This window comes from Heptranchias perlo, chromosome 18 (genome assembly GCF_035084215.1).
Source record: "Heptranchias perlo isolate sHepPer1 chromosome 18, sHepPer1.hap1, whole genome shotgun sequence".
Taxonomy (NCBI): domain Eukaryota; kingdom Metazoa; phylum Chordata; class Chondrichthyes; order Hexanchiformes; family Hexanchidae; genus Heptranchias; species Heptranchias perlo.
Window position 1 is genome coordinate 1053422 of NC_090342.1, and position 20207 is coordinate 1073628.

Here is a 20207-nt window from a genome sequence, read left to right on the forward strand (position 1 = left end):
CCTTTTCTCCCCTCCATTTATTCACCTACACCCCACACCCTATACCCCACACCCTACACCTACAGTCCACACCCCACACCTACACCTACACCCCACACCTATACCCCACACCTACACCTACACCCCACGCCCTACACCTACACCCCACACCTATACCCCACACCCGACACCCCACACCCTACACCTATACCCCATACCCTATACCCCCGGACAGTGGCAGGTGATGGTGGCTGTCTACAGGCACTAACAGCACTTCTCTTGGTGGCTGCACAACACACACCCCATCCCATTTCCTCTTCCCTTCCCTCATGGTTCCCACCAATTCCTTTCTAACACAGGGAGCTGGTGTCACATCAGATTGGTGGTGTTTTGTTGACAAGCTTTCTCTCCACTCATTGGTGAGGCCGGACAGGTGGAGATTGGGAGACACTAGTTAACATGAGGAGGAGGTGGACCTACTTCCTGTACAGAAAAGGTGTGAACTTCAGAGTGTGTTAAGAGCCAAACAGATAATGTGGGACTGGAGCCACATACAGACGAGACCAGGTAAGGACGGCAGGTTTCCCTCCCTAAAGGACATTAGTGAACCAGTTGGGTTTTTATAAACAAACTGACAAATTACCAGATTTATTGAATTTATTCCACAACTTGTCATGGCACGATTTGGGCTGCTTATCCAGGCCCATAACAACAACTCCACCGGACCCTTCACAAGCAACTGTGTAACAGTCAGTATTCTAGGAACAGAAGAACAGATTCTAACTCCTGGAGGGAATGAACGACATATCCATGTGGGAGTGGGAGGCTGGACAGACGTTCAGCTTCTCGGCCGATTCCGAGAGGAAGTGACGGAGAGGGAGGATGAAGATCGGGCGGCACGGAGGTCACCACCGGCGGCAAGGTAAGTTCGGGAGGGAGTCTGGGGGCTTCTGCTCCTCCAGGCCCCACTTGCCTCAGCGGAACAGGCTGACTTCCCAATACGTTCATCTGGTTGGCAGGGGAGGGGGGGGGGGGGGGGGGGGGGAGAAAGAGGGGATTAAAATGCCACTGGGGTCCCATGGTGAGCGCAGCGTAAAAGGAGAGTCCGAGAGCGGGAGGAGAGTCCGAGAGGTGAGCGCAGCGTAAAAGGAGAGTCCGAGAGCGGGAGGAGAGTCCGGGAGGTGAGCGCAGCGTAAAAGGAGAGTCCCGAGAGGGGGAAGTGAGTTCGAGAGGTGAGCGCAGCGTAAAAGGAGAGTCCGAGAGCGGGAGGAGAGTCCGGGAGGTGAGCGCAGCGTAAAAGGAGAGTCCCGAGAGGGGGAAGTGAGTTCGAGAGGTGAGCGCAGCGTAAAAGGAGAGTCCGAGAGCGGGAGGAGAGTCCGGGAGGTGAGCGCAGCGTAAAAGGAGAGTCCCGAGAGGGGGAAGTGAGTTCGAGAGCGGGAAAAGAGTCCCAGAGGTGAGCATGGTGTAAATCTAAGGCAAGTCATGGCAGCAGAGCTCGCACCCGTGATATGCTCCTCCTGCACTATGTGGGAAGTCACGGACACTACAGGTGTCCCTGGCGACCATGTGTGCAGGAAGTGTGTCCAGCTGCAGCTACTGACTCCATGATGGTATGTTGCCTCCCTGGTGCTCGGGTCAAGGATGTCACGGAGCGGCTGCAGGGCATTCTGGAGGGGGAGGGTGAACAGCCAGTAGTCGTGGTCCATATCGATACCAACAACACAGGAAAAAAAGGGATGAGGTCCTGCAAGGTGAATTTAAGGAGTTAGGAGATAAATTAAAAAGCAGGACCTCAAAGGTAGTGATCTCAGGATTATTACCAGTGCCGCGTGCTAGTGAGTATAGGAACAGGAGAATAGACAGGATGAATGCGTGGCTGCAGGGATGGTGTAGGAAGGAGGGATTTAGATTCCAGGGAATTGGGACCGGTTCTGGGGAAGGTGGGACCTGTACAAGTGAGACGGGTTACACCCGAGCAGGACCGGGACCAATGTCCTCGCGGGGGTATTTGCTAGTGCTGTTGGGGAAGGTTTAAACTAGAATGGCAGGGGGATGGGAACCTGAGCAGGGAGACAGAAGAGCGGGAAACAAGGATAGGAACAAAAGACAGAAAGGGAAGAAGCAATAGTGGAAGGCAGAGAAAACAAGGGCGAAAAACAAACAGGGTCATAGTGCAAAATAAAACTAAGATGACTAGCAATCTTAAAAAGACAAGTCTAAAGGCATTGTATCTTAATGCGCGGAGCATTCACAATAAGGTCGATGAATTAACAGTGCAGATAGATATTAACGGTTATGATATAGTTGCGATTACGGAGACATGGCTGCAGGGTGACCAAGGATGGGAACTGAACATCCAGAGGTATTCAATATTTAGGAAGGACAGGCAAAAAGGGAAAGGAGGTGGGGTAGCGTTGTTCGTAAAGGAGGAAATCAATGCAATAGTGAGGAAGGATATTGGCTTGGAAAATCACAATGTGGAATCTGTATGGGTGGAGCTAAGAAACACCAAGGGGCAGAAAACGTTGGTGGGGGTTGTCTATAGGCCCCCAAACAGTAGTGGAGATGTAGGGAGGGCATTAAACAGGATATTAGAGACGCATGCAAGAAGGGTACAACTATAATCATGGGTGATTTTAATCTACATATAGATTGGTCAAACCAAATTAGCAATAATACTGTGGGGGAGGAATTCCTGGAGTATATGATGGTTTTCTAGACCAATACGTTGAGGAACCAACTAGAGAACAGGCGATTCCAGATTGGTTATTGTGCAATGAGAAAGGATTAATTAACAATCTTGTTGTGCAGGGTCCCTTAGGGAAGAGCGACCATAACATGATAGAATTCCTCATTAAGATGGAGAGTGAAGTAGTCGAATCCGAAACTAGGGTCCTGAATCTAAATAAAGGAAATTACGAAAGTATGAGGTGCGAGTTGGATATGATCGATTGGGGAACTTTACTAAAAGGGATGACGGTGGATAGGCAATGGTTAATATTTAAAGAACGCGTGCAGGAATTACAACAATTATTCATTCCTGTCTGGCGCAAAAATAAAACAGGAAAAGTGGCTCAACTGTGGCTTACAAAAGAAATTAGGGATAGTATTAGATCCAAAGAGGAGACATATAAAATTGCCAGAAAAAGCGGCAAGCCTGAGGATTGGGAGCAGTTTAGAATTCAGCAAATGAGGACAAAGATTGATTAAGAGGGAAAAATAGAGTATGAGAGTAAACTAGCAGGGAACATAAAAACTGACTGTAAAAGCTTCTATAAATATGTCAAGAGGAAAAGATTAGTGAAGACAAATGTCGGTCCCTTACAGTCAAAAATGAGGGAAATTATAATGGGGAACAAAGAAATGGCAGAACAATTAAACACATACTTTGGTTCTGTCTTCACAAAGGTCACAAATAACCTCCCAGAAATGTTAGGGAACCAAGGGTCTAGTGAGAGGGAGGAACTGAAGGAAACCAGTATTAGTAAAAAAAAGTGCTCGGGAAATTAATGGGGCTAAAGGCTGACAAATCCCCAGGGCCTGATAATCTACATCCCAGAGTACTAAAGGAAGTGGCCCTGGAAATAGTAGATGCATTGGTGATCATCTTCCAAAATTCTATGGACTCTGGAACAGTTCCTACAGACTGGAGGGCGGCAAATGTAACCCCACTATTTAAAAAAGGAAGGAGAGAAAAAACAGGGAATTACAGACCAGTTAGCCTAACATCAGTATTGGGGAAAATGCTAGAGTCTATTGTAAAAGATGTGATAACAGAACACTTGGAAGGCATTAACGGGATTGGACAAAGTCAGCATGGGTTTATGAAAGGGAAATCATGCTTTAACAAATCTACTGGAGTTTTTTGAGGATGTAACTAGTAGAATAGATAGGGGAGAACCAGTGGATGTGGTGTACTTGGATTTTCAGAAGGCTTTTGATAAGGTCCCACACAAGAGGCTAGTGTGCAAAATTAAAGCACATGGGATTGGGGGGAATATACTGGCATGGATTGAGAATTGGTTGACAGATAGGAAACAGAGAGTAGGAATAAACGGGTCTTTTTTCAGGTGGCAGGCAGTGACTAGTGGGGTACCGCAGGGATCAGTGCTTGGGCCCCAGCTATTCACAATATATATCAATGATTTGGATGAGGGAACTAAATGTAACATTTCCAAGTTTGCAGACGACACAAAGCTGGGGTGGAATGTGAGCTGTGAGGAGGATGCAAAGAGGCTCCAATGTGATTTGGACAAGTTGGATGAGTGGGCAAGAACATGGCAGATGCAGTATAACGTGGATAAATGTGAGGTTATCCACTTTGGTTGTAAAAACAGAAAGACAGATTATTATCTGAATGTTGATAGATTGGGAAAAGGGGAGGTGCAACGAGACCTGGGTGTCCTTGTACACCAGTCGCTGAAAGCGAGCATTCAGGTGCAGCAAGCAGTTAGGAAGGCGAATGGTATGTTGGCCTTCATTGCAAGAGGATTTGAGTACAGGAGCAGGGATGTCTTACTGCAGTTATACAGGGTCTTGGTGAGACCACATCTGGAGTATTGTGTGCAGTTTTGGTCTCCTTATCTGAGGAAGGATGTCCTTGCCATGGAGGGAGTGCAACAAAGGTTTACCAGACTGATTCCTGGGATGGCAGGACTGACGTATGAGGAGAGATTGGGTCGACTTGGCCGATATTCACTAGAGTTTAGAAGAATGAGAGGTGGCATTGTAAGCAGTGAAGATGGAAACATAAAATTACAAAGTGATATTGATAGATTAGGTGAATGGGCAAAACTGTGGCAAATGGAATTCAATGTGGACAAATGTGAGGTCATCCACTTTGGATCAAAAAAGGATAGAACAGGGTACTTTCTAAATGGTAAAAAGTTAAAAACAGTGGATGCCCAAAGGGACTTGGGGGTTCAGGTACATAGATCATTGAAATGTCATGAACAGGTGCAGAAAATAATCAAGAAGGCTAATGGAATGCTGGCCTTTATATCTGGAGGACTAGAGTACAAGGGGGCAGAAGTTATGCTGCAGCTATACAAAACCCTGGTTAGACCACACCTGGAGTACTGTGAGCAGTTCTGGGCACCGCACCTTCGGAAGGACATATTGGCCTTGGAGGGAGTGCAGCGTAGGTTTACTAGAATGATACCCGGACTTCAAGGATTAAGTTATGAGGAGAGATTACACAAATTGGGGTTGTATTCTCTGGAGTTTAGAAGGTTAAGGGGTGATCTGATTGAAGTTTGTAAGATATTAAGGGGAACAGATAGGGTGGATAGAGAGAAACTATTTCCCTGGTTGGGGATTCTAGGAGTAGGGGGCACAGTCTAAAAATTAGAGCCAGACCTTTCAGGAGTGAGATTAGAAAACATTTCTACACACAAAGGGTGGTAGAAGTTTGGAACTCTCTTCCGCAAATGGCAATTGATACTAGCTCAATTGCTAAATTTAAATCTGAGATAGATAGCTTTTTAGCAACCAAAGGTATTAAGGGATATGGGCCAAAGGCAGGTATATGGAGTTAGATCACAGATCAGCCATGATCTTATCAAATGGCGGAGCAGGCACGAGGGGCTGAATGGCCTACTCCTGTTCCTATGTTCCTATCTCATCGAAATATATGAAATTCTAACAGTACCGGACAGAATGGATGCAGGGAGGACAGAACCAGGTGTCACAGTCTCAGGATACGGGGTATGCCATTTAGAACAGAGATGAGGAGAAATTTCTTCACTCAGAGGGTGGTGAACCTGTGGAATTCTCTGCCACAGAAGGCAGTGGAGGCCAAGTCATTAGATGTATTCAAGAAGGAGACAGATATATTTCTTAATGCTAAAGGGATCAAGGGATATGGGGAAAAAGCGGGAACAGGGTACTGAGTTAGACAATCAGCCATGATCATTTTGAATAGCGGAGCAGGCCCAAAGGGCTGAATGGCCTACTCTTGCTCTTATTTTCTACGTTTCTATGATTCTATATATCACGAGACCCCAATTTGCATTCATTAATGAGGCTCCTGCTGGGTGTCATCAGTATATATGTGGGAGCTGATCCCATCATAGCATATCGTCAAACGTTGAACTTTGGGGGGCCGCTGAGGCGAGAGTGCAGGGAGTGGAGAGAAGCCGTTTCTGGAGAAGCACTGACTGCATTGGGACAATTAGAAGTGGAAACATGTGAGGGTATGGAGCTGGATAATGGAGGAGAGGTCATGGACCATGGACACAGTCACAGAGAATGTCGTTTGTGACTTTGGTTCGGGTCATTGTCGTGCTGTGAGAAGGATGGAAACCAGACTGGAGAGATTCAAACAGAGAGTTTTCAGAGAGATGGACTTGGCGTTGGGAGGTGACCACATGTTTGAGGATCTTAGAGAGAGGAAGGCCAGATTAGAGATTGGTCTGTAGTTTGAGGATGGGTTTGTGAGGAGGGGGTGAGGGATGGAACCTGAGGAAAGGGTATCATTAACAAACAGTGAGCATGGAGGTAGGAGGAGAGTTGAGTGGTGAAGGGAGCAGGAGGTGGGTCCCACAGAAGAAATGTGCTTGGAGAGGGGGGATTGTGGAAGATGGGGAGAAAGCACAAATTGATTAAAGTTCTCAAGAATAGCGAGATGCAGAATGAAAGCAAAAAGTAAAAAACAGAAGAAATGAAAAGGAATTTGAGAGGGAGGGAAAGAACAGGAAATATCCGAGATCAGTGTGTTTTTATGGGAAAAAAATTCTGGCCATAATTTGGGGGAATCTCATCAAACTATAGTTTATTTCTTTAAACTTTAGCATATTGGACGGTGTCCCTGGAACAAGTCGCCAGATACTGTGTTTAATAATCAGATTTTTAAAATAAAGAGTTTTTTTCATTTATGAGTACGACTGGTAAAACTCTTTACAGATGTATTTTGTGTTTCAGTAAAGCTGCTTTTTAATCAGAAGCCAAACAATGATCATCTAAACTATGTAACCAAGGTCCCGTCTGCAGTGATCTTCCAACTTGTTCATGAGGCTGAGGGACTGGGGTCCAATGGGAGGGTCACAAGCCTGAGAGATATTGTTTGTTTGCAGTAATTTAAAGGCAGATTGCATCAAAATATGGCAAGGCATTCCCAATCAGATCACTAACAGGTTCCATGACAAAGATTCTTCATCTTGTAAGAACAGAATAGAAAGTTTGGTGTAGAAAACCAAAGATCCTGTTCACACAGATGTCCGGAGTCAATCTGTGCACTGGAATGATATCGAGTAAAGTATTCTCCAAAGCTCATAGAAGAACATCTGCCATTCCATTTATGTCACAAAACTGTTGGCAAAGAGTCACTTTTGAAGCATTTGTTTATTATATTCAGTTGGTAACAAACTAGAAAAGACTTCAAAGCTTCAAAACTATCAGCCATTTCACCAAGGCAGCCAATCACTGAAACATTTCCAGGTCAGAGGCAACAGTCAGGGAACTTCCTGTACTTGACTATTAATACAAAACTGCACCCATATTAATACAATTTTGGACCATTTCATCAAATTTATTAAATATTTTAGCCTTTCTTGATATTTATTTTTATGTGGTCACTCTTTAATGGGCAAAACAGTACCCTGATGGTGTTGGGCAATTCAGTGAGGTACGGCAGCTCTGTTTGATATCCTGTTCAGTGATGTCCATCAGTCACCATATAATATATACTGAAGAGCTCAGTCTCACATTAGACAGAACTATGTCCTACCCTAGTATTTGCCACATGACACAATCTCATCTGGTTTGCTTTGTCACATTAGAGTTGTGCAGTTTGTGGGGTATTTTACATCAGCGGCTTAACAACAAGGTGCAGTCACGTTACCTGTAACATGTCTCACAAAATTAATCCTGCTGATTGCTAGAATAGACAGAAACACTTGGATACTTCAGTCAACAGGTAACCCAGAGCTTTCCCAAGTCTCAGTGTGTGCTCTGACCACACTGCATTAGGGTTTGGTAAATGATGGACACCTCTGTGCATTGCAGGTAGTGAGGCAGTAAAGATAATCTCACAGGCAGCAGTGCACACACTGTCACACTGTCACACTGTCACACTATCACACTATCACACTATCACACCGTCACACCGTCACACCGTCACACCGTCACACCGTCACACCATCACACCATCACACTCTCATAGTTGGACTGGTTCAGGCAGCAGTGCACACACTATCACACCGTCACACCGTCACACCGTCACACTGTCACACTGTCACGGTTGGACTGGTTCAGGCAGCAGTGCGCACACCGTCACACCGTCACACCGTCACACTGTCACACTATCACACTGTCACACTGCCACACTATCACACTATCACACCGTCACACTATCACACCATCACACCATCACACTCTCATGGTTGGACTGGTTCAGGCAGCAGTGCGCACACTATCACACCGTCACACTGTCACACTGTCACACTGTCATGGTTGGACTGGTTCAGGCAGCAGTGCGCACACTGTCACACTGTCACACTGTCACACTATCACACTGTCACACCATCACACCGTCACACCGCCACACTATCACACCATCACACTCTCATGGTTGGACTGGTTCAGGCAGCAGTGCGCACACTGTCACACCATCACACCGTCACACCGTCACACTGTCACACCGTCACGGTTAGAGTGGTTCAGAATGTTGAGATGACGTTCCAGCAGCTCTTCTGCTGTTGCCAAGCAGTTATGTTTGTCTTAGTGACCAGTCACTCCCACAGTACAGCGTTAGAGGACCCACAGCCCAGGCACATCCCGGCAGCACTGGAGAGAGTGGCCAATGGAACGGAATGGCCATTGTCACTTAATTCACTTCTCTTAAATGACAATGAACTGGCCAGAAGCAAGACAGATTAATGAAGCATTGCCATGGAAACACAGATAAATAAACCTCGGGAGTCGTGATAGATGACTCACTGTCATATCGATGTACTAGGCTCACCCGTTGTATGTATTGTGACAGAGGGGAAGTGTCAGCTGGGTTTACATGAAGTTGGAATCTGCCAAGGTTCAGCAATCAGTTTCACTGTCTTCTTCCAACAGAGTGAGCATCACTTGCCAAAGTGGCTGAGATTTTCCAGCTGTTCCTTTTGACTGCGACAAGGGTGAGAACAGAGGATGGAAATCACCTTCTAATCACCGGCTTCAGGAAAGGGCAAGTTTGTCCAAAACACCCTCGGAAATTGGGAAACAAGAGCGTGTCCAAGTGAGCAGATCGGGCCAGCTGATTGTGTGTGACAGACTCACAAGCATCCTTGTGAAGTGAATCATGGTATATTCACTGTGCTTCAAGTCAACTCATTGAGTAGAATTGGTGTCCTCATTAACAGCCTGTGTGTTGAGGGGGGCATGGGAAGAAATTTCCCTAATGCTGAAGTGCCTAGATACATCAACACAGTAGCCTCAGCTCAGCTCAGCTCAGCGGTAGCTCTCTCACCTCTGGATCAGAAGGCAGTGGGTTCAAGCCCAGCTCCAGAGGCTTGAGTACTGAGGCAGGGCTGCAGCATGAGATGTTAAACTTGGGCCCTGTTGGGGTTCAGTTGGAAGTTGAAGATCTCGGTGCACAATCTGAAGAATAGTAGGAGTTCTCCAGACAACTTCCCTCCTTCAAACATCACCACCAAAAACAATCACATTACCTGGTCACACATCTCACTGCTGATTGTAGATCCTTGCTGTGCACAAATTAGCTGCCACATTTGCCCACATAGAAGTTTACAGCACAGGAGGAGGCCCATCATACCCTGTGCCCTCTCCCGGGAAGAGCTATCCAATTAGTCCCAATCCTCTGTCCTTTCCCCAGACCCATTTACATTTTTCTTTTTCAAATATCTCTCCCTTCTAAAAGCTGTTCCGGATTCTGTTTCCACCATTGTTTCTGATCGGGAATTCCGTGTCCCAACAACTTTCTGTGTGAACAATTCTCCTAACTTCTCCCTTTGTTCTTTTGGTGATATATTAAATGTATGCACTCTGGTCACCGACTCATCAATTAGTGAAAATAGTCTTCCTGATTTACCCTCATGAAAACACCTCATAATTTTGAACCCCTCTATCAAAGCTCCTCTAAACCTTCTCTATTCTAATGAAGAGAGTCCCAGTTTCTCCTCATAACTAAACCCTCTCATCCCTGGGATCATCAGTGAATCTCTTCTGCACCCTCTCCATGGCCTTGACATCCTTCCTAAAGTGGATCCAAAATTCCACACAATATTCTAACTGGCCTAACCAGTGATATGGACGAGTTTAACATTACTTCTTTGCTTTTAGACTCTGTGCCTCTATTTATAAAACCTCGGATCTTATTTTTTTTAAACAACTTCATCTATCAGTCCTCCCACTTTTAAACATTTGCATCTCTCTGCTGCTCAACTCCTTTTAAAGTTTTACCGTTTAACGTGTATTTCTTCTCTTAATCATCCTCTGAAAATGTATTATTTCATATTGCTCCATTAAATTTAATCCAACATCTACCTGTCCGGCCTACTAGCCTGTCTAGAACTCCCTGAATTCATTCACAGTTCTCTCCACAGATTCTTATGCTCCATAATTTTGTGCCATCTGCAAATTTTGATATCGAGTCCTCTATACCCAAGTCCAGATCATTTTATATTGAGAAGAGCATTGGTCCCAACCCTGAGCCCTGGGGGACACCATTGTTTACATTTCTTCATAGGAACAGGAGGAGGCCATTCAGCACCTCAAGCCTGTACATCATTCGATGAGATCATGGCAGACCGGCATCTCAACCCCATTCATTCCTTCAATCACTGCTCTTGGAATGAAGCATGCTGGGATGGTCACAGGAAAGTTCGTCCCATCTAAATCCGGAGAGATCCTGATGTTTCCCCGACTGTGGTATCCAGATGTCTCTTGAATGATTCGAGGGCTATTTAAATGTAAACCTTTCTTTTCTGATTAGCAAACATCAACAGGAGAAAAAAAACTCTTAATGAGTAACAAAGTTGTGAGGAGCTGAGGGTTGGAATTGGTCAGTGTTACTGCGCTGTCTTCTGACATTGTCAACAAAAAGAACAATCACTGCACTCATGGGAAACAACGACAATCACACTGGAAAATCCAGCTCAACCTTTAAACCTCCCAGAAAGATTCCTGAAGCATTCAGCAATGTAGAGGCTCACTGCATGAAAGTGACATTTGCGTTTGTCTCAGCAAGTAATGCATCGTATTTCCACTTGTGTAGTGGACTGTATGGTAGAGAAAGATAGAAATGTTTGAATGGGTTACTTTCTTTACTTACTGAGCTCAGCAATGCTTCCCACACGAGTAACCAGTAACGACTGTTCAATAGTTCGGAGTTCTGACTGACTGTACATCTCAGCTCCTCCTGACCTGCTCACCTCTCGGTTCAGGTTCAGACTCTCAGGGAGGCTCAGAATCCCTAGAGTAAAACAAGATGAGAACAAGACTGAAACACAAAGCATCATTCATCGGCAGTTAGCAACAGACTATTCCCATTACATTATCGTTTTAAGAAAGCTTTAATATCCTGTATGAAAGTATGTGCTTAATAAAAATCCAAGTCTTTACAATAAACCAACATCTGCAGGTCTCCCAGTCACAGTCTGTGCTTTAGAGGTTCAGATAGAGTTTTATTAAATGTGAATAACTTGTCTCTATACTGTCAGTAGTTGATTGTATACTACACGTACACGAGGCACAAAATCAGACAACTGAGCCCAGAGTGGGCAAAATCCCATCCTGTTTACCGCATAATAAAATGAGAGATTGCCGCGAGGCAAACGTGTTATTCCGAAAACAGCCCGGCCGCGATAGAGGTGGTCCGGACCGAGGCCGCGGTAGGGGTGGTCTGGACCGAGGCCGCGGTAGATGGGTCCGGACCGAGGCCGCGATAGGGGGGGCCCGGACCGAGGCCGCGATAGGGGGGGTCCGGACCGAGGCCGCGGTAGGGGTGGTCTGGACCGAGGCCGCGGTAGATGGGTCCGGACCGAGGCCGCGATAGGGGGGGCCCGGACCGAGGCCGCGATAGAGGTGGTCTGGACCGAGGCTGCGGTAGATGGGTCCGGACCGAGGCCGCGGTAGGGGGGGCCCGGACCGAGGCCGCGATAGGGGGGGCCCGGACCGAGGCCGCGATAGAGGGGGTCTGGACCGAGGCCGCGGTAGGGGGGGCCCGGACCGAGGCCGCGATAGGGGGGGCCCGGACCGAGGCCGCGATAGAGGGGGTCTGGACCGAGGCCGCGGTAGGGGGGGCCCGGACCGAGGCCGCGATAGGGGGGGCCCGGACCGAGGCCGCGATAGGGGGGGCCCGGACCGAGGCCGCGATAGGGGGGGGCCCGGACCGAGGCCGCGATAGGGGGGGTCCGGACCGAGGCCGCGATAGGGGGGGCCCGGACCGAGGCCGCGATAGGGGGGGCCCGGACCGAGGCCGCGATAGGGGGGTCCGGACCGAGGCCGCGGTAGGGGGGGCCCGGACCGAGGCCGCGGTAGAGGGGGTCCGGACCGAGGCCGCGATAGGGGGGGTCCGGACCGAGGCCGCGATAGGGGGGTCCGGACCGAGGCCGCGATAGGGGGGGCCCGGACCGAGGCCGCGGTAGAGGGGGTCCGGACCGAGGCCGCGATAGGGGGGGTTCGGACCGAGGCCGCGATAGGGGGGATCCGGACCGAGGCCGCGATAGGGGGGGCCCGGACCGAGGCCGCGATAGGGGGGGTTCGGACCGAGGCCGCGATAGGGGGGGTTCGGACCGAGGCCGCGATAGGGGGGGTTCGGACCGAGGCCGCGATAGGGGGGGTTCGGACCGAGGCCGCGATAGGGGGGATCCGGACCGAGGCCGCGATAGGGGGGGTCCGGACCGAGGCCGCGATAGGGGGGGTTCGGACCGAGGCCGCGATAGGGGGGGTTCGGACCGAGGCCGCGATAGGGGGGATCCGGACCGAGGCCGCGGTAGGGGGGGCCCGGACCGAGGCCGCGATAGGGGGGGTTCGGACCGAGGCCGCGATAGGGGGGATCCGGACCGAGGCCGCGATAGGGGGGTTCGGACCGAGGCCGCGATAGGGGGGGCCCGGACCGAGGCCGCGATAGGGGGGGTTCGGACCGAGGCCGCGGTAGGGGGGTTCGGACCGAGGCCGCGATAGGGGGGGCCCGGACCGAGGCCGCGATAGGGGGGGTCTGGACCGAGGCCGCGATAGGGGGGGCCCGGACCGAGGCCGCGATAGGGGGGGTCCGGACCGAGGCCGCGGTAGGGGGGGCCCGGACCGAGGCCGCGGTAGAGGGGGTCCGGACCGAGGCCGCGATAGGGGGGGCCCGGACCGAGGCCGCGGTAGAGGGGGTCCGGACCGAGGCCGCGATAGGGGGGGTCCGGACCGAGGCCGCGATAGAGGGGGCCCGGACCGAGGCCGCGGTAGGGGGGGCCCGGACCGAGGCCGCGGTAGAGGGGGTCCGGACCGAGGCCGCGATAGGGGGGGTCCGGACCGAGGCCGCGGTAGGGGGGGCCCGGACCGAGGCCGCGGTAGAGGGGGTCCGGACCGAGGCCGCGATAGGGGGGGTTCGGACCGAGGCCGCGATAGGGGGGATCCGGACCGAGGCCGCGATAGGGGGGGCCCGGACCGAGGCCGCGATAGGGGGGGCCCGGACCGAGGCCGCGATAGGGGGGGTTCGGACCGAGGCCGCGATAGGGGGGATCCGGACCGAGGCCGCGATAGAGGGGGTCCGGACCGAGGCCGCGGTAGGGGGGGTTCGGACCGAGGCCGCGATAGGGGGGGCCCGGACCGAGGCCGCGATAGGGGGGGTCTGGACCGAGGCCGCGATAGGGGGGGCCCGGACCGAGGCCGCGATAGGGGGGGTCCGGACCGAGGCCGCGATAGGGGGGGTCCGGACCGAGGCCGCGATAGGGGGGGTCTGGACTGAGGTCATGTGCTGGTGAGGGGGTTCGGACCGAGGCCGCGATAGGGGGGGCCCGGACCGAGGCCGCGATAGGGGGGGTCTGGACTGAGGTCATGTGCTGGTGAGGGGGGTTCGGACCGAGGCCGCGGTAGAGAGTTCCACATTCTCACCAGTCTCTGGGAAAAGGAGTTTATTCACCAGTTCAGGCCCCATGTACTGGTGCCTTGGATCACAGTTGCGTTCACAGTGACACTGACAGACCCACAGGCCTGGGAGTCTTGAGAGAGTCAAATAAACTTCATTGGACAGTAAACCACGTCAAACCACAATATGATCTTCATTATATGAATAACTCGCTCAGATTCCTTCTAGTCTGTGCTGACTTATCCAATTATTGCCTCCAGCTATTCTTGGCATTACATCACTCAGTTAAATGAACTCCGTCTGTTTCCTACCAGGTGTATGTGCAAGACACCCCATTATACCCTCAGGTCCCTAAAGTACAGTAACGGTTAAGGTTTAAAAAACTCCTAACTGCATAATTTAAACAGATACCACTGTGGGGGGGAAGGAACGATTGTTTCTACTAATTTAATTAAGGGACGTGTTTTGGAAAACTGTCGATTTTATCTCACTGATCATATTCTCCCCCCGATCCTGCGACTCTGCACTGAGCTGAATGAATTTGCAAAGTCAGATACAATGAACCAAGCTTTGTACCCTGCCCAAATCCAAAACCGGAAATATGGGAGGGAATGTCTAAAAAATAATGACATTTCTCCCTCAACTCCACTCACAGGACATGACAAAAATGTGTTCAATAAAGACTGTTTTCAATTTGTTTTAAAAGGTACAATAACTTGGGTGTTGATTGAAATAATTGGGGTCAATAAGTAATGACTACATTTGATACTTGCTCTGCATCCACTTTGTCGCTTACAAACCTCTTCCTTTACCCTATGACCCGCCAGTACCACTGTGTGCCCAGTCCACGCCACCCTGTGCCCGCCAGAGCCACCCTGTGCCCAGACACTGGCAGGCACAGAGAGCAGTTGGTTGTCTTGCCCTCCCTTCCTCTGGGGAAAATGCTCTGCTTCCACTCGACATCTCTTGGAAAAGCCTCTGCGAGTGGGCTGTGTGTAAACTCTGCCATCCAATGGTGCGCTGTGACTGTTACACCGAGATGCTGAGCACAGAGCCACGCAGCCAAACTCTAGTGCTGAACTCTCACCTCCTCATGTGTCCAGACAGATGTGAAACCAGTGGTTACAGAATGTTTTTAGGGTTTCCCTCGATGTTTCCCTCATGGTCTTGCCCCAAAGGTCACCCCCGACTCGACCCTTCAATCTCTATGAACTAAATATCACTTCATCACACACAAAATCGAATCAAACACATTAACAGCACTGAGGGAGGCCATTTGGCCCTTCAAGTCTATGTTGGATCTTTGCTAGAGCAATCCCAATCTAATCCCACTGCCCCACTATCTCCCCATATCCCTGTATCAATTCAATCTAATCCCACTGCCCTGCTCTCTCCCCATATCCCTGTATCAATTCAATCTAATCCCACTGCCCCACTCTCTTCCCATATCCCTGTATCAATCTAATCCCACTGCCCCACTCTCTCCCCATATCCCTGTATCAATCCAATCTAATCCCACTGCCCCACTCTCTCCCCATATCCCTGTATCAATCCAATCTAATCCCACTGCCCCACTCTCTCCCCATATCCCTGTATCAATCTAATCCCACTGCCCCACTCTCTCCCTATTTCCCTGTATCAATCTAATCCCACTGCCCCATTCTCTCCCCATATCCCTGTATCAATCTAATCCCACTGCCCCACTCTCTCCCCATATCCCTGTATCAATCCAATCTAATCCCACTGCCCCACTCTCTCCCCATATCCCTGTATCAATCTAATCCCACTGCCCCACTCTCTCCCTATTTCCCTGTATCAATCTAATCCCACTGCCCCACTCTCTCCCCATTTCCCTGTATCAATCCAATCTAATCCCACTGCCCCACTCTCTCCCCATATCCCTGTATCAATCCAATCTAATCCCACTGCCCCACTCTCTCCCCATATCCCTGTATCAATCTAATCCCACTGCCCCACTCTCTCCCTATTTCCCTGTATCAATCTAATCCCACTGCCCCACTCTCTCCCCATTTCCCTGTATCAATCCAATCTAATCCCACTGCCCCGCTCTCTCCCCATTTCCCTGTATCAATCCAATCTAATCCCACTGCCCCACTCTCTCCCCATTTCCCTGTATCAATCCAATCTAATCCCACTGCCCCACTCTCTCCCCATTTCCCTGTATCAATCCAATCTAATACCATTGCCCCACTCTCTCCCCATATCCCTGTATCAATCCAATCTAATCCCACTGCCCCACTCTCTCCCCATTTCCCTGTATCAATCCAATCTAATCCCACTGCCCTGCTCTCTCCCCATATCCCTGTATCAATTCAATCTAATCCCACTGCCCCACTCTCTTCCCATATCCCTGTATCAATCTAATCCCACTGCCCCACTCTCTTCCCATATCCCTGTATCAATCCAATCTAATCCCATTGCCCCGCTCTCTCCCCATATCCCTGTATTAATTCAATCTAATCACACTGCCCCACTCTCTCCCCATATCCCTGTATCAATCCAATCTAATCCCACTGCCCCACTCTCTCCCCATATCCCTGTATCAATCCAATCTAATCCCACTGCCCCACTCTCTCCCCATATCCCTGTATCAATCCAATCTAATCCCACTGCCCCACTCTCTCCCCATATCCCTGTATCAATCCAATCTAATCCCACTGCCCCACTCTCTCCCCATTTCCCTGTATCAATCCAATCTAATCCCACTGCCCCACTCTCTCCCCATTTCCCTGTATCAATCCAATCTAATCCCACTGCCCCACTCTCTCCCCATTTCCCTGTATCAATCTAATCCCACTGCCCCATTCTCTCCCCATATCCCTGTATCAATCTAATCCCACTGCCCCACTCTCTCCCCATATCCCTGTATCAATCTAATCCCACTGCCCCACTCTCTCCCCATATCCCTGTATCAATCCAATCTAATCCCACTGCCCCACTCTCTCCCCATATCCCTGTATCAATCCAATCTAATCCCACTGCCCTGCTCTCTCCCCATATCCCTGTATCAATCTAATCCCACTGCCCCACTCTCTCCCCATATCCCTGTATCAATCTAATCCCACTGCCCCACTCTCTCCCTATTTCCCTGTATCAATCTAATCCCACTGCCCCATTCTCTCCCCATATCCCTGTATCAATCTAATCCCACTGCCCCACTCTCTCCCCATATCCCTGTATCAATCCAATCTAATCCCACTGCCCCACTCTCTCCCCATATCCCTGTATCAATCTAATCCCACTGCCCCACTCTCTCCCTATTTCCCTGTATCAATCTAATCCCACTGCCCCACTCTCTCCCCATATCCCTGTATCAATCCAATCTAATCCCACTGCCCCACTCTCTTCCCATATCCCTGTATCAATCCAATCTAATCCCACTGCCCCACTCTCTCCCCATATCCCTGTATCAATCCAATCTAATCCCACTGCCCCACTCTCTCCCCATATCCCTGTATCAATCTAATCCCACTGCCCCACTCTCTCCCTATTTCCCTGTATCAATCTAATCCCACTGCCCCATTCTCTCCCCATATCCCTGTATCAATCTAATCCCACTGCCCCACTCTCTCCCCATATCCCTGTATCAATCCAATCTAATCCCACTGCCCCACTCTCTCCCCATATCCCTGTATCAATCTAATCCCACTGCCCCACTCTCTCCCTATTTCCCTGTATCAATCTAATCCCACTGCCCCACTCTCTCCCCATTTCCCTGTATCAATCCAATCTAATCCCACTGCCCCACTCTCTCCCCATATCCCTGTATCAATCCAATCTAATCCCACTGCCCCACTCTCTCCCCATATCCCTGTATCAATCTAATCCCACTGCCCCACTCTCTCCCTATTTCCCTGTATCAATCTAATCCCACTGCCCCACTCTCTCCCCATTTCCCTGTATCAATCCAATCTAATCCCACTGCCCCGCTCTCTCCCCATTTCCCTGTATCAATCCAATCTAATCCCACTGCCCCACTCTCTCCCCATTTCCCTGTATCAATCCAATCTAATCCCACTGCCCCACTCTCTCCCCATTTCCCTGTATCAATCCAATCTAATACCATTGCCCCACTCTCTCCCCATATCCCTGTATCAATCCAATCTAATCCCACTGCCCCACTCTCTCCCCATTTCCCTGTATCAATCCAATCTAATCCCACTGCCCTGCTCTCTCCCCATATCCCTGTATCAATTCAATCTAATCCCACTGCCCCACTCTCTTCCCATATCCCTGTATCAATCTAATCCCACTGCCCCACTCTCTTCCCATATCCCTGTATCAATCCAATCTAATCCCATTGCCCCGCTCTCTCCCCATATCCCTGTATTAATTCAATCTAATCACACTGCCCCACTCTCTCCCCATATCCCTGTATCAATCCAATCTAATCCCACTGCCCCACTCTCTCCCCATATCCCTGTATCAATCCAATCTAATCCCACTGCCCCACTCTCCCCATATCCCTGTATCAATCCAATCTAATCCCACTGCCCCACTCTCTCCCCATATCCCTGTATCAATCTAATCTAATCCCACTGCCCCACTCTCTCCCCATATCCCTGTATCAATCCAATCTAATCCCACTGCCCCACTCTCTCCCCATATCCCTGTATCAATCCAATCTAATCCCACTGCCCCACTCTCTCCCCATATCCCTGTATCAATCCAATCTAATCCCACTGCCCCACTCTCTCCCCATATCCCTGTATCAATCCAATCTAATCCCACTGCCCCACTCTCTCCCCATTTCCCTGTATCAATCCAATCTAATCCCACTGCCCCACTCTCTCCCCATTTCCCTGTATCAATCCAATCTAATCCCACTGCCCCACTCTCTCCCCATTTCCCTGTATCAATCTAATCCCACTGCCCCATTCTCTCCCCATATCCCTGTATCAATCTAATCCCACTGCCCCACTCTCTCCCCATATCCCTGTATCAATCTAATCCCACTGCCCCACTCTCTCCCCATATCCCTGTATCAATCCAATCTAATCCCACTGCCCCACTCTCTCCCCATATCCCTGTATCAATCCAATCTAATCCCACTGCCCTGCTCTCTCCCCATATCCCTGTATCAATCTAATCCCACTGCCCCACTCTCTCCCCATATCCCTGTATCAATCTAATCCCACTGCCCCACTCTCTCCCTATTTCCCTGTATCAATCTAATCCCACTGCCCCATTCTCTCCCCATATCCCTGTATCAATCTAATCCCACTGCCCCACTCTCTCCCCATATCCCTGTATCAATCCAATCTAATCCCACTGCCCCACTCTCTCCCCATATCCCTGTATCAATCTAATCCCACTGCCCCACTCTCTCCCTATTTCCCTGTATCAATCTAATCCCACTGCCCCACTCTCTCCCCATATCCCTGTATCAATCCAATCTAATCCCACTGCCCCACTCTCTCCCCATATCCCTGTATCAATCTAATCCCACTGCCCCACTCTCTCCCTATTTCCCTGTATCAATCTAATCCCACTGCCCCACTCTCTCCCCATATCCCTGTATCAATCCAATCTAATCCCACTGCCCCACTCTCTCCCCATATCCCTGTATCAATCTAATCTAATCCCACTGCCCCACTCTCTCCCCATATCCCTGTATCAATCTAATCCCACTGCCCCACTCTCTCCCTATTTACCTGTATCAATCTAATCCCACTGCCCCACTCTCTCCCTATTTACCTGTATCAATCTAATCCCACTGCCCCACTCTCTCCCCATTTCCCTGTATCAATCCAATCTAATCCCACTGCCCCGCTCTCTCCCCATTTCCCTGTATCAATCTAATCCCACTGCCCCACTCTCTCCCCATTTCCCTGTATCAATCCAATCTAATCCCACTGCCCCGCTCTCTCCCCATTTCCCTGTATCAATCTAATCCCACTGCCCCACTCTCTCCCCATTTCCCTGTATCAATCCAATCTAATCCCACTGCCCCACTCTCTCCCCATTTCCCTGTATCAATCCAATCTAATACCATTGCCCCACTCTCTCCCCATATCCCTGTATCAATCCAATCTAATCCCACTGCCCCACTCTCTCCCCAGATCCCTGTATCAATCCAATCTAATACCATTGCTCCACTCTCTCCCCATATCCCTGTATCAATCCAATCTAATCCCACTGCCCCACTCTCTCCCCATATCCCTGTATCTTCCTCTGCTTC

The 20207-nt window shown here is 49.8% G+C and overlaps 1 protein-coding gene across 1 annotated transcript in view; it reads right to left on the reverse strand.

The window, feature by feature from the left end:
- btbd11b (BTB (POZ) domain containing 11b) overlaps positions 1-20207 on the reverse strand; it is a 155590-nt gene that overhangs the window by 53213 nt on the left and 82170 nt on the right. The window contains exon 2 of the mRNA XM_067999189.1: positions 11261-11401. Within this exon, the coding sequence (XP_067855290.1) occupies positions 11261-11401 (141 nt within the window). The remainder of the gene's footprint in view (positions 1-11260; positions 11402-20207) is intronic.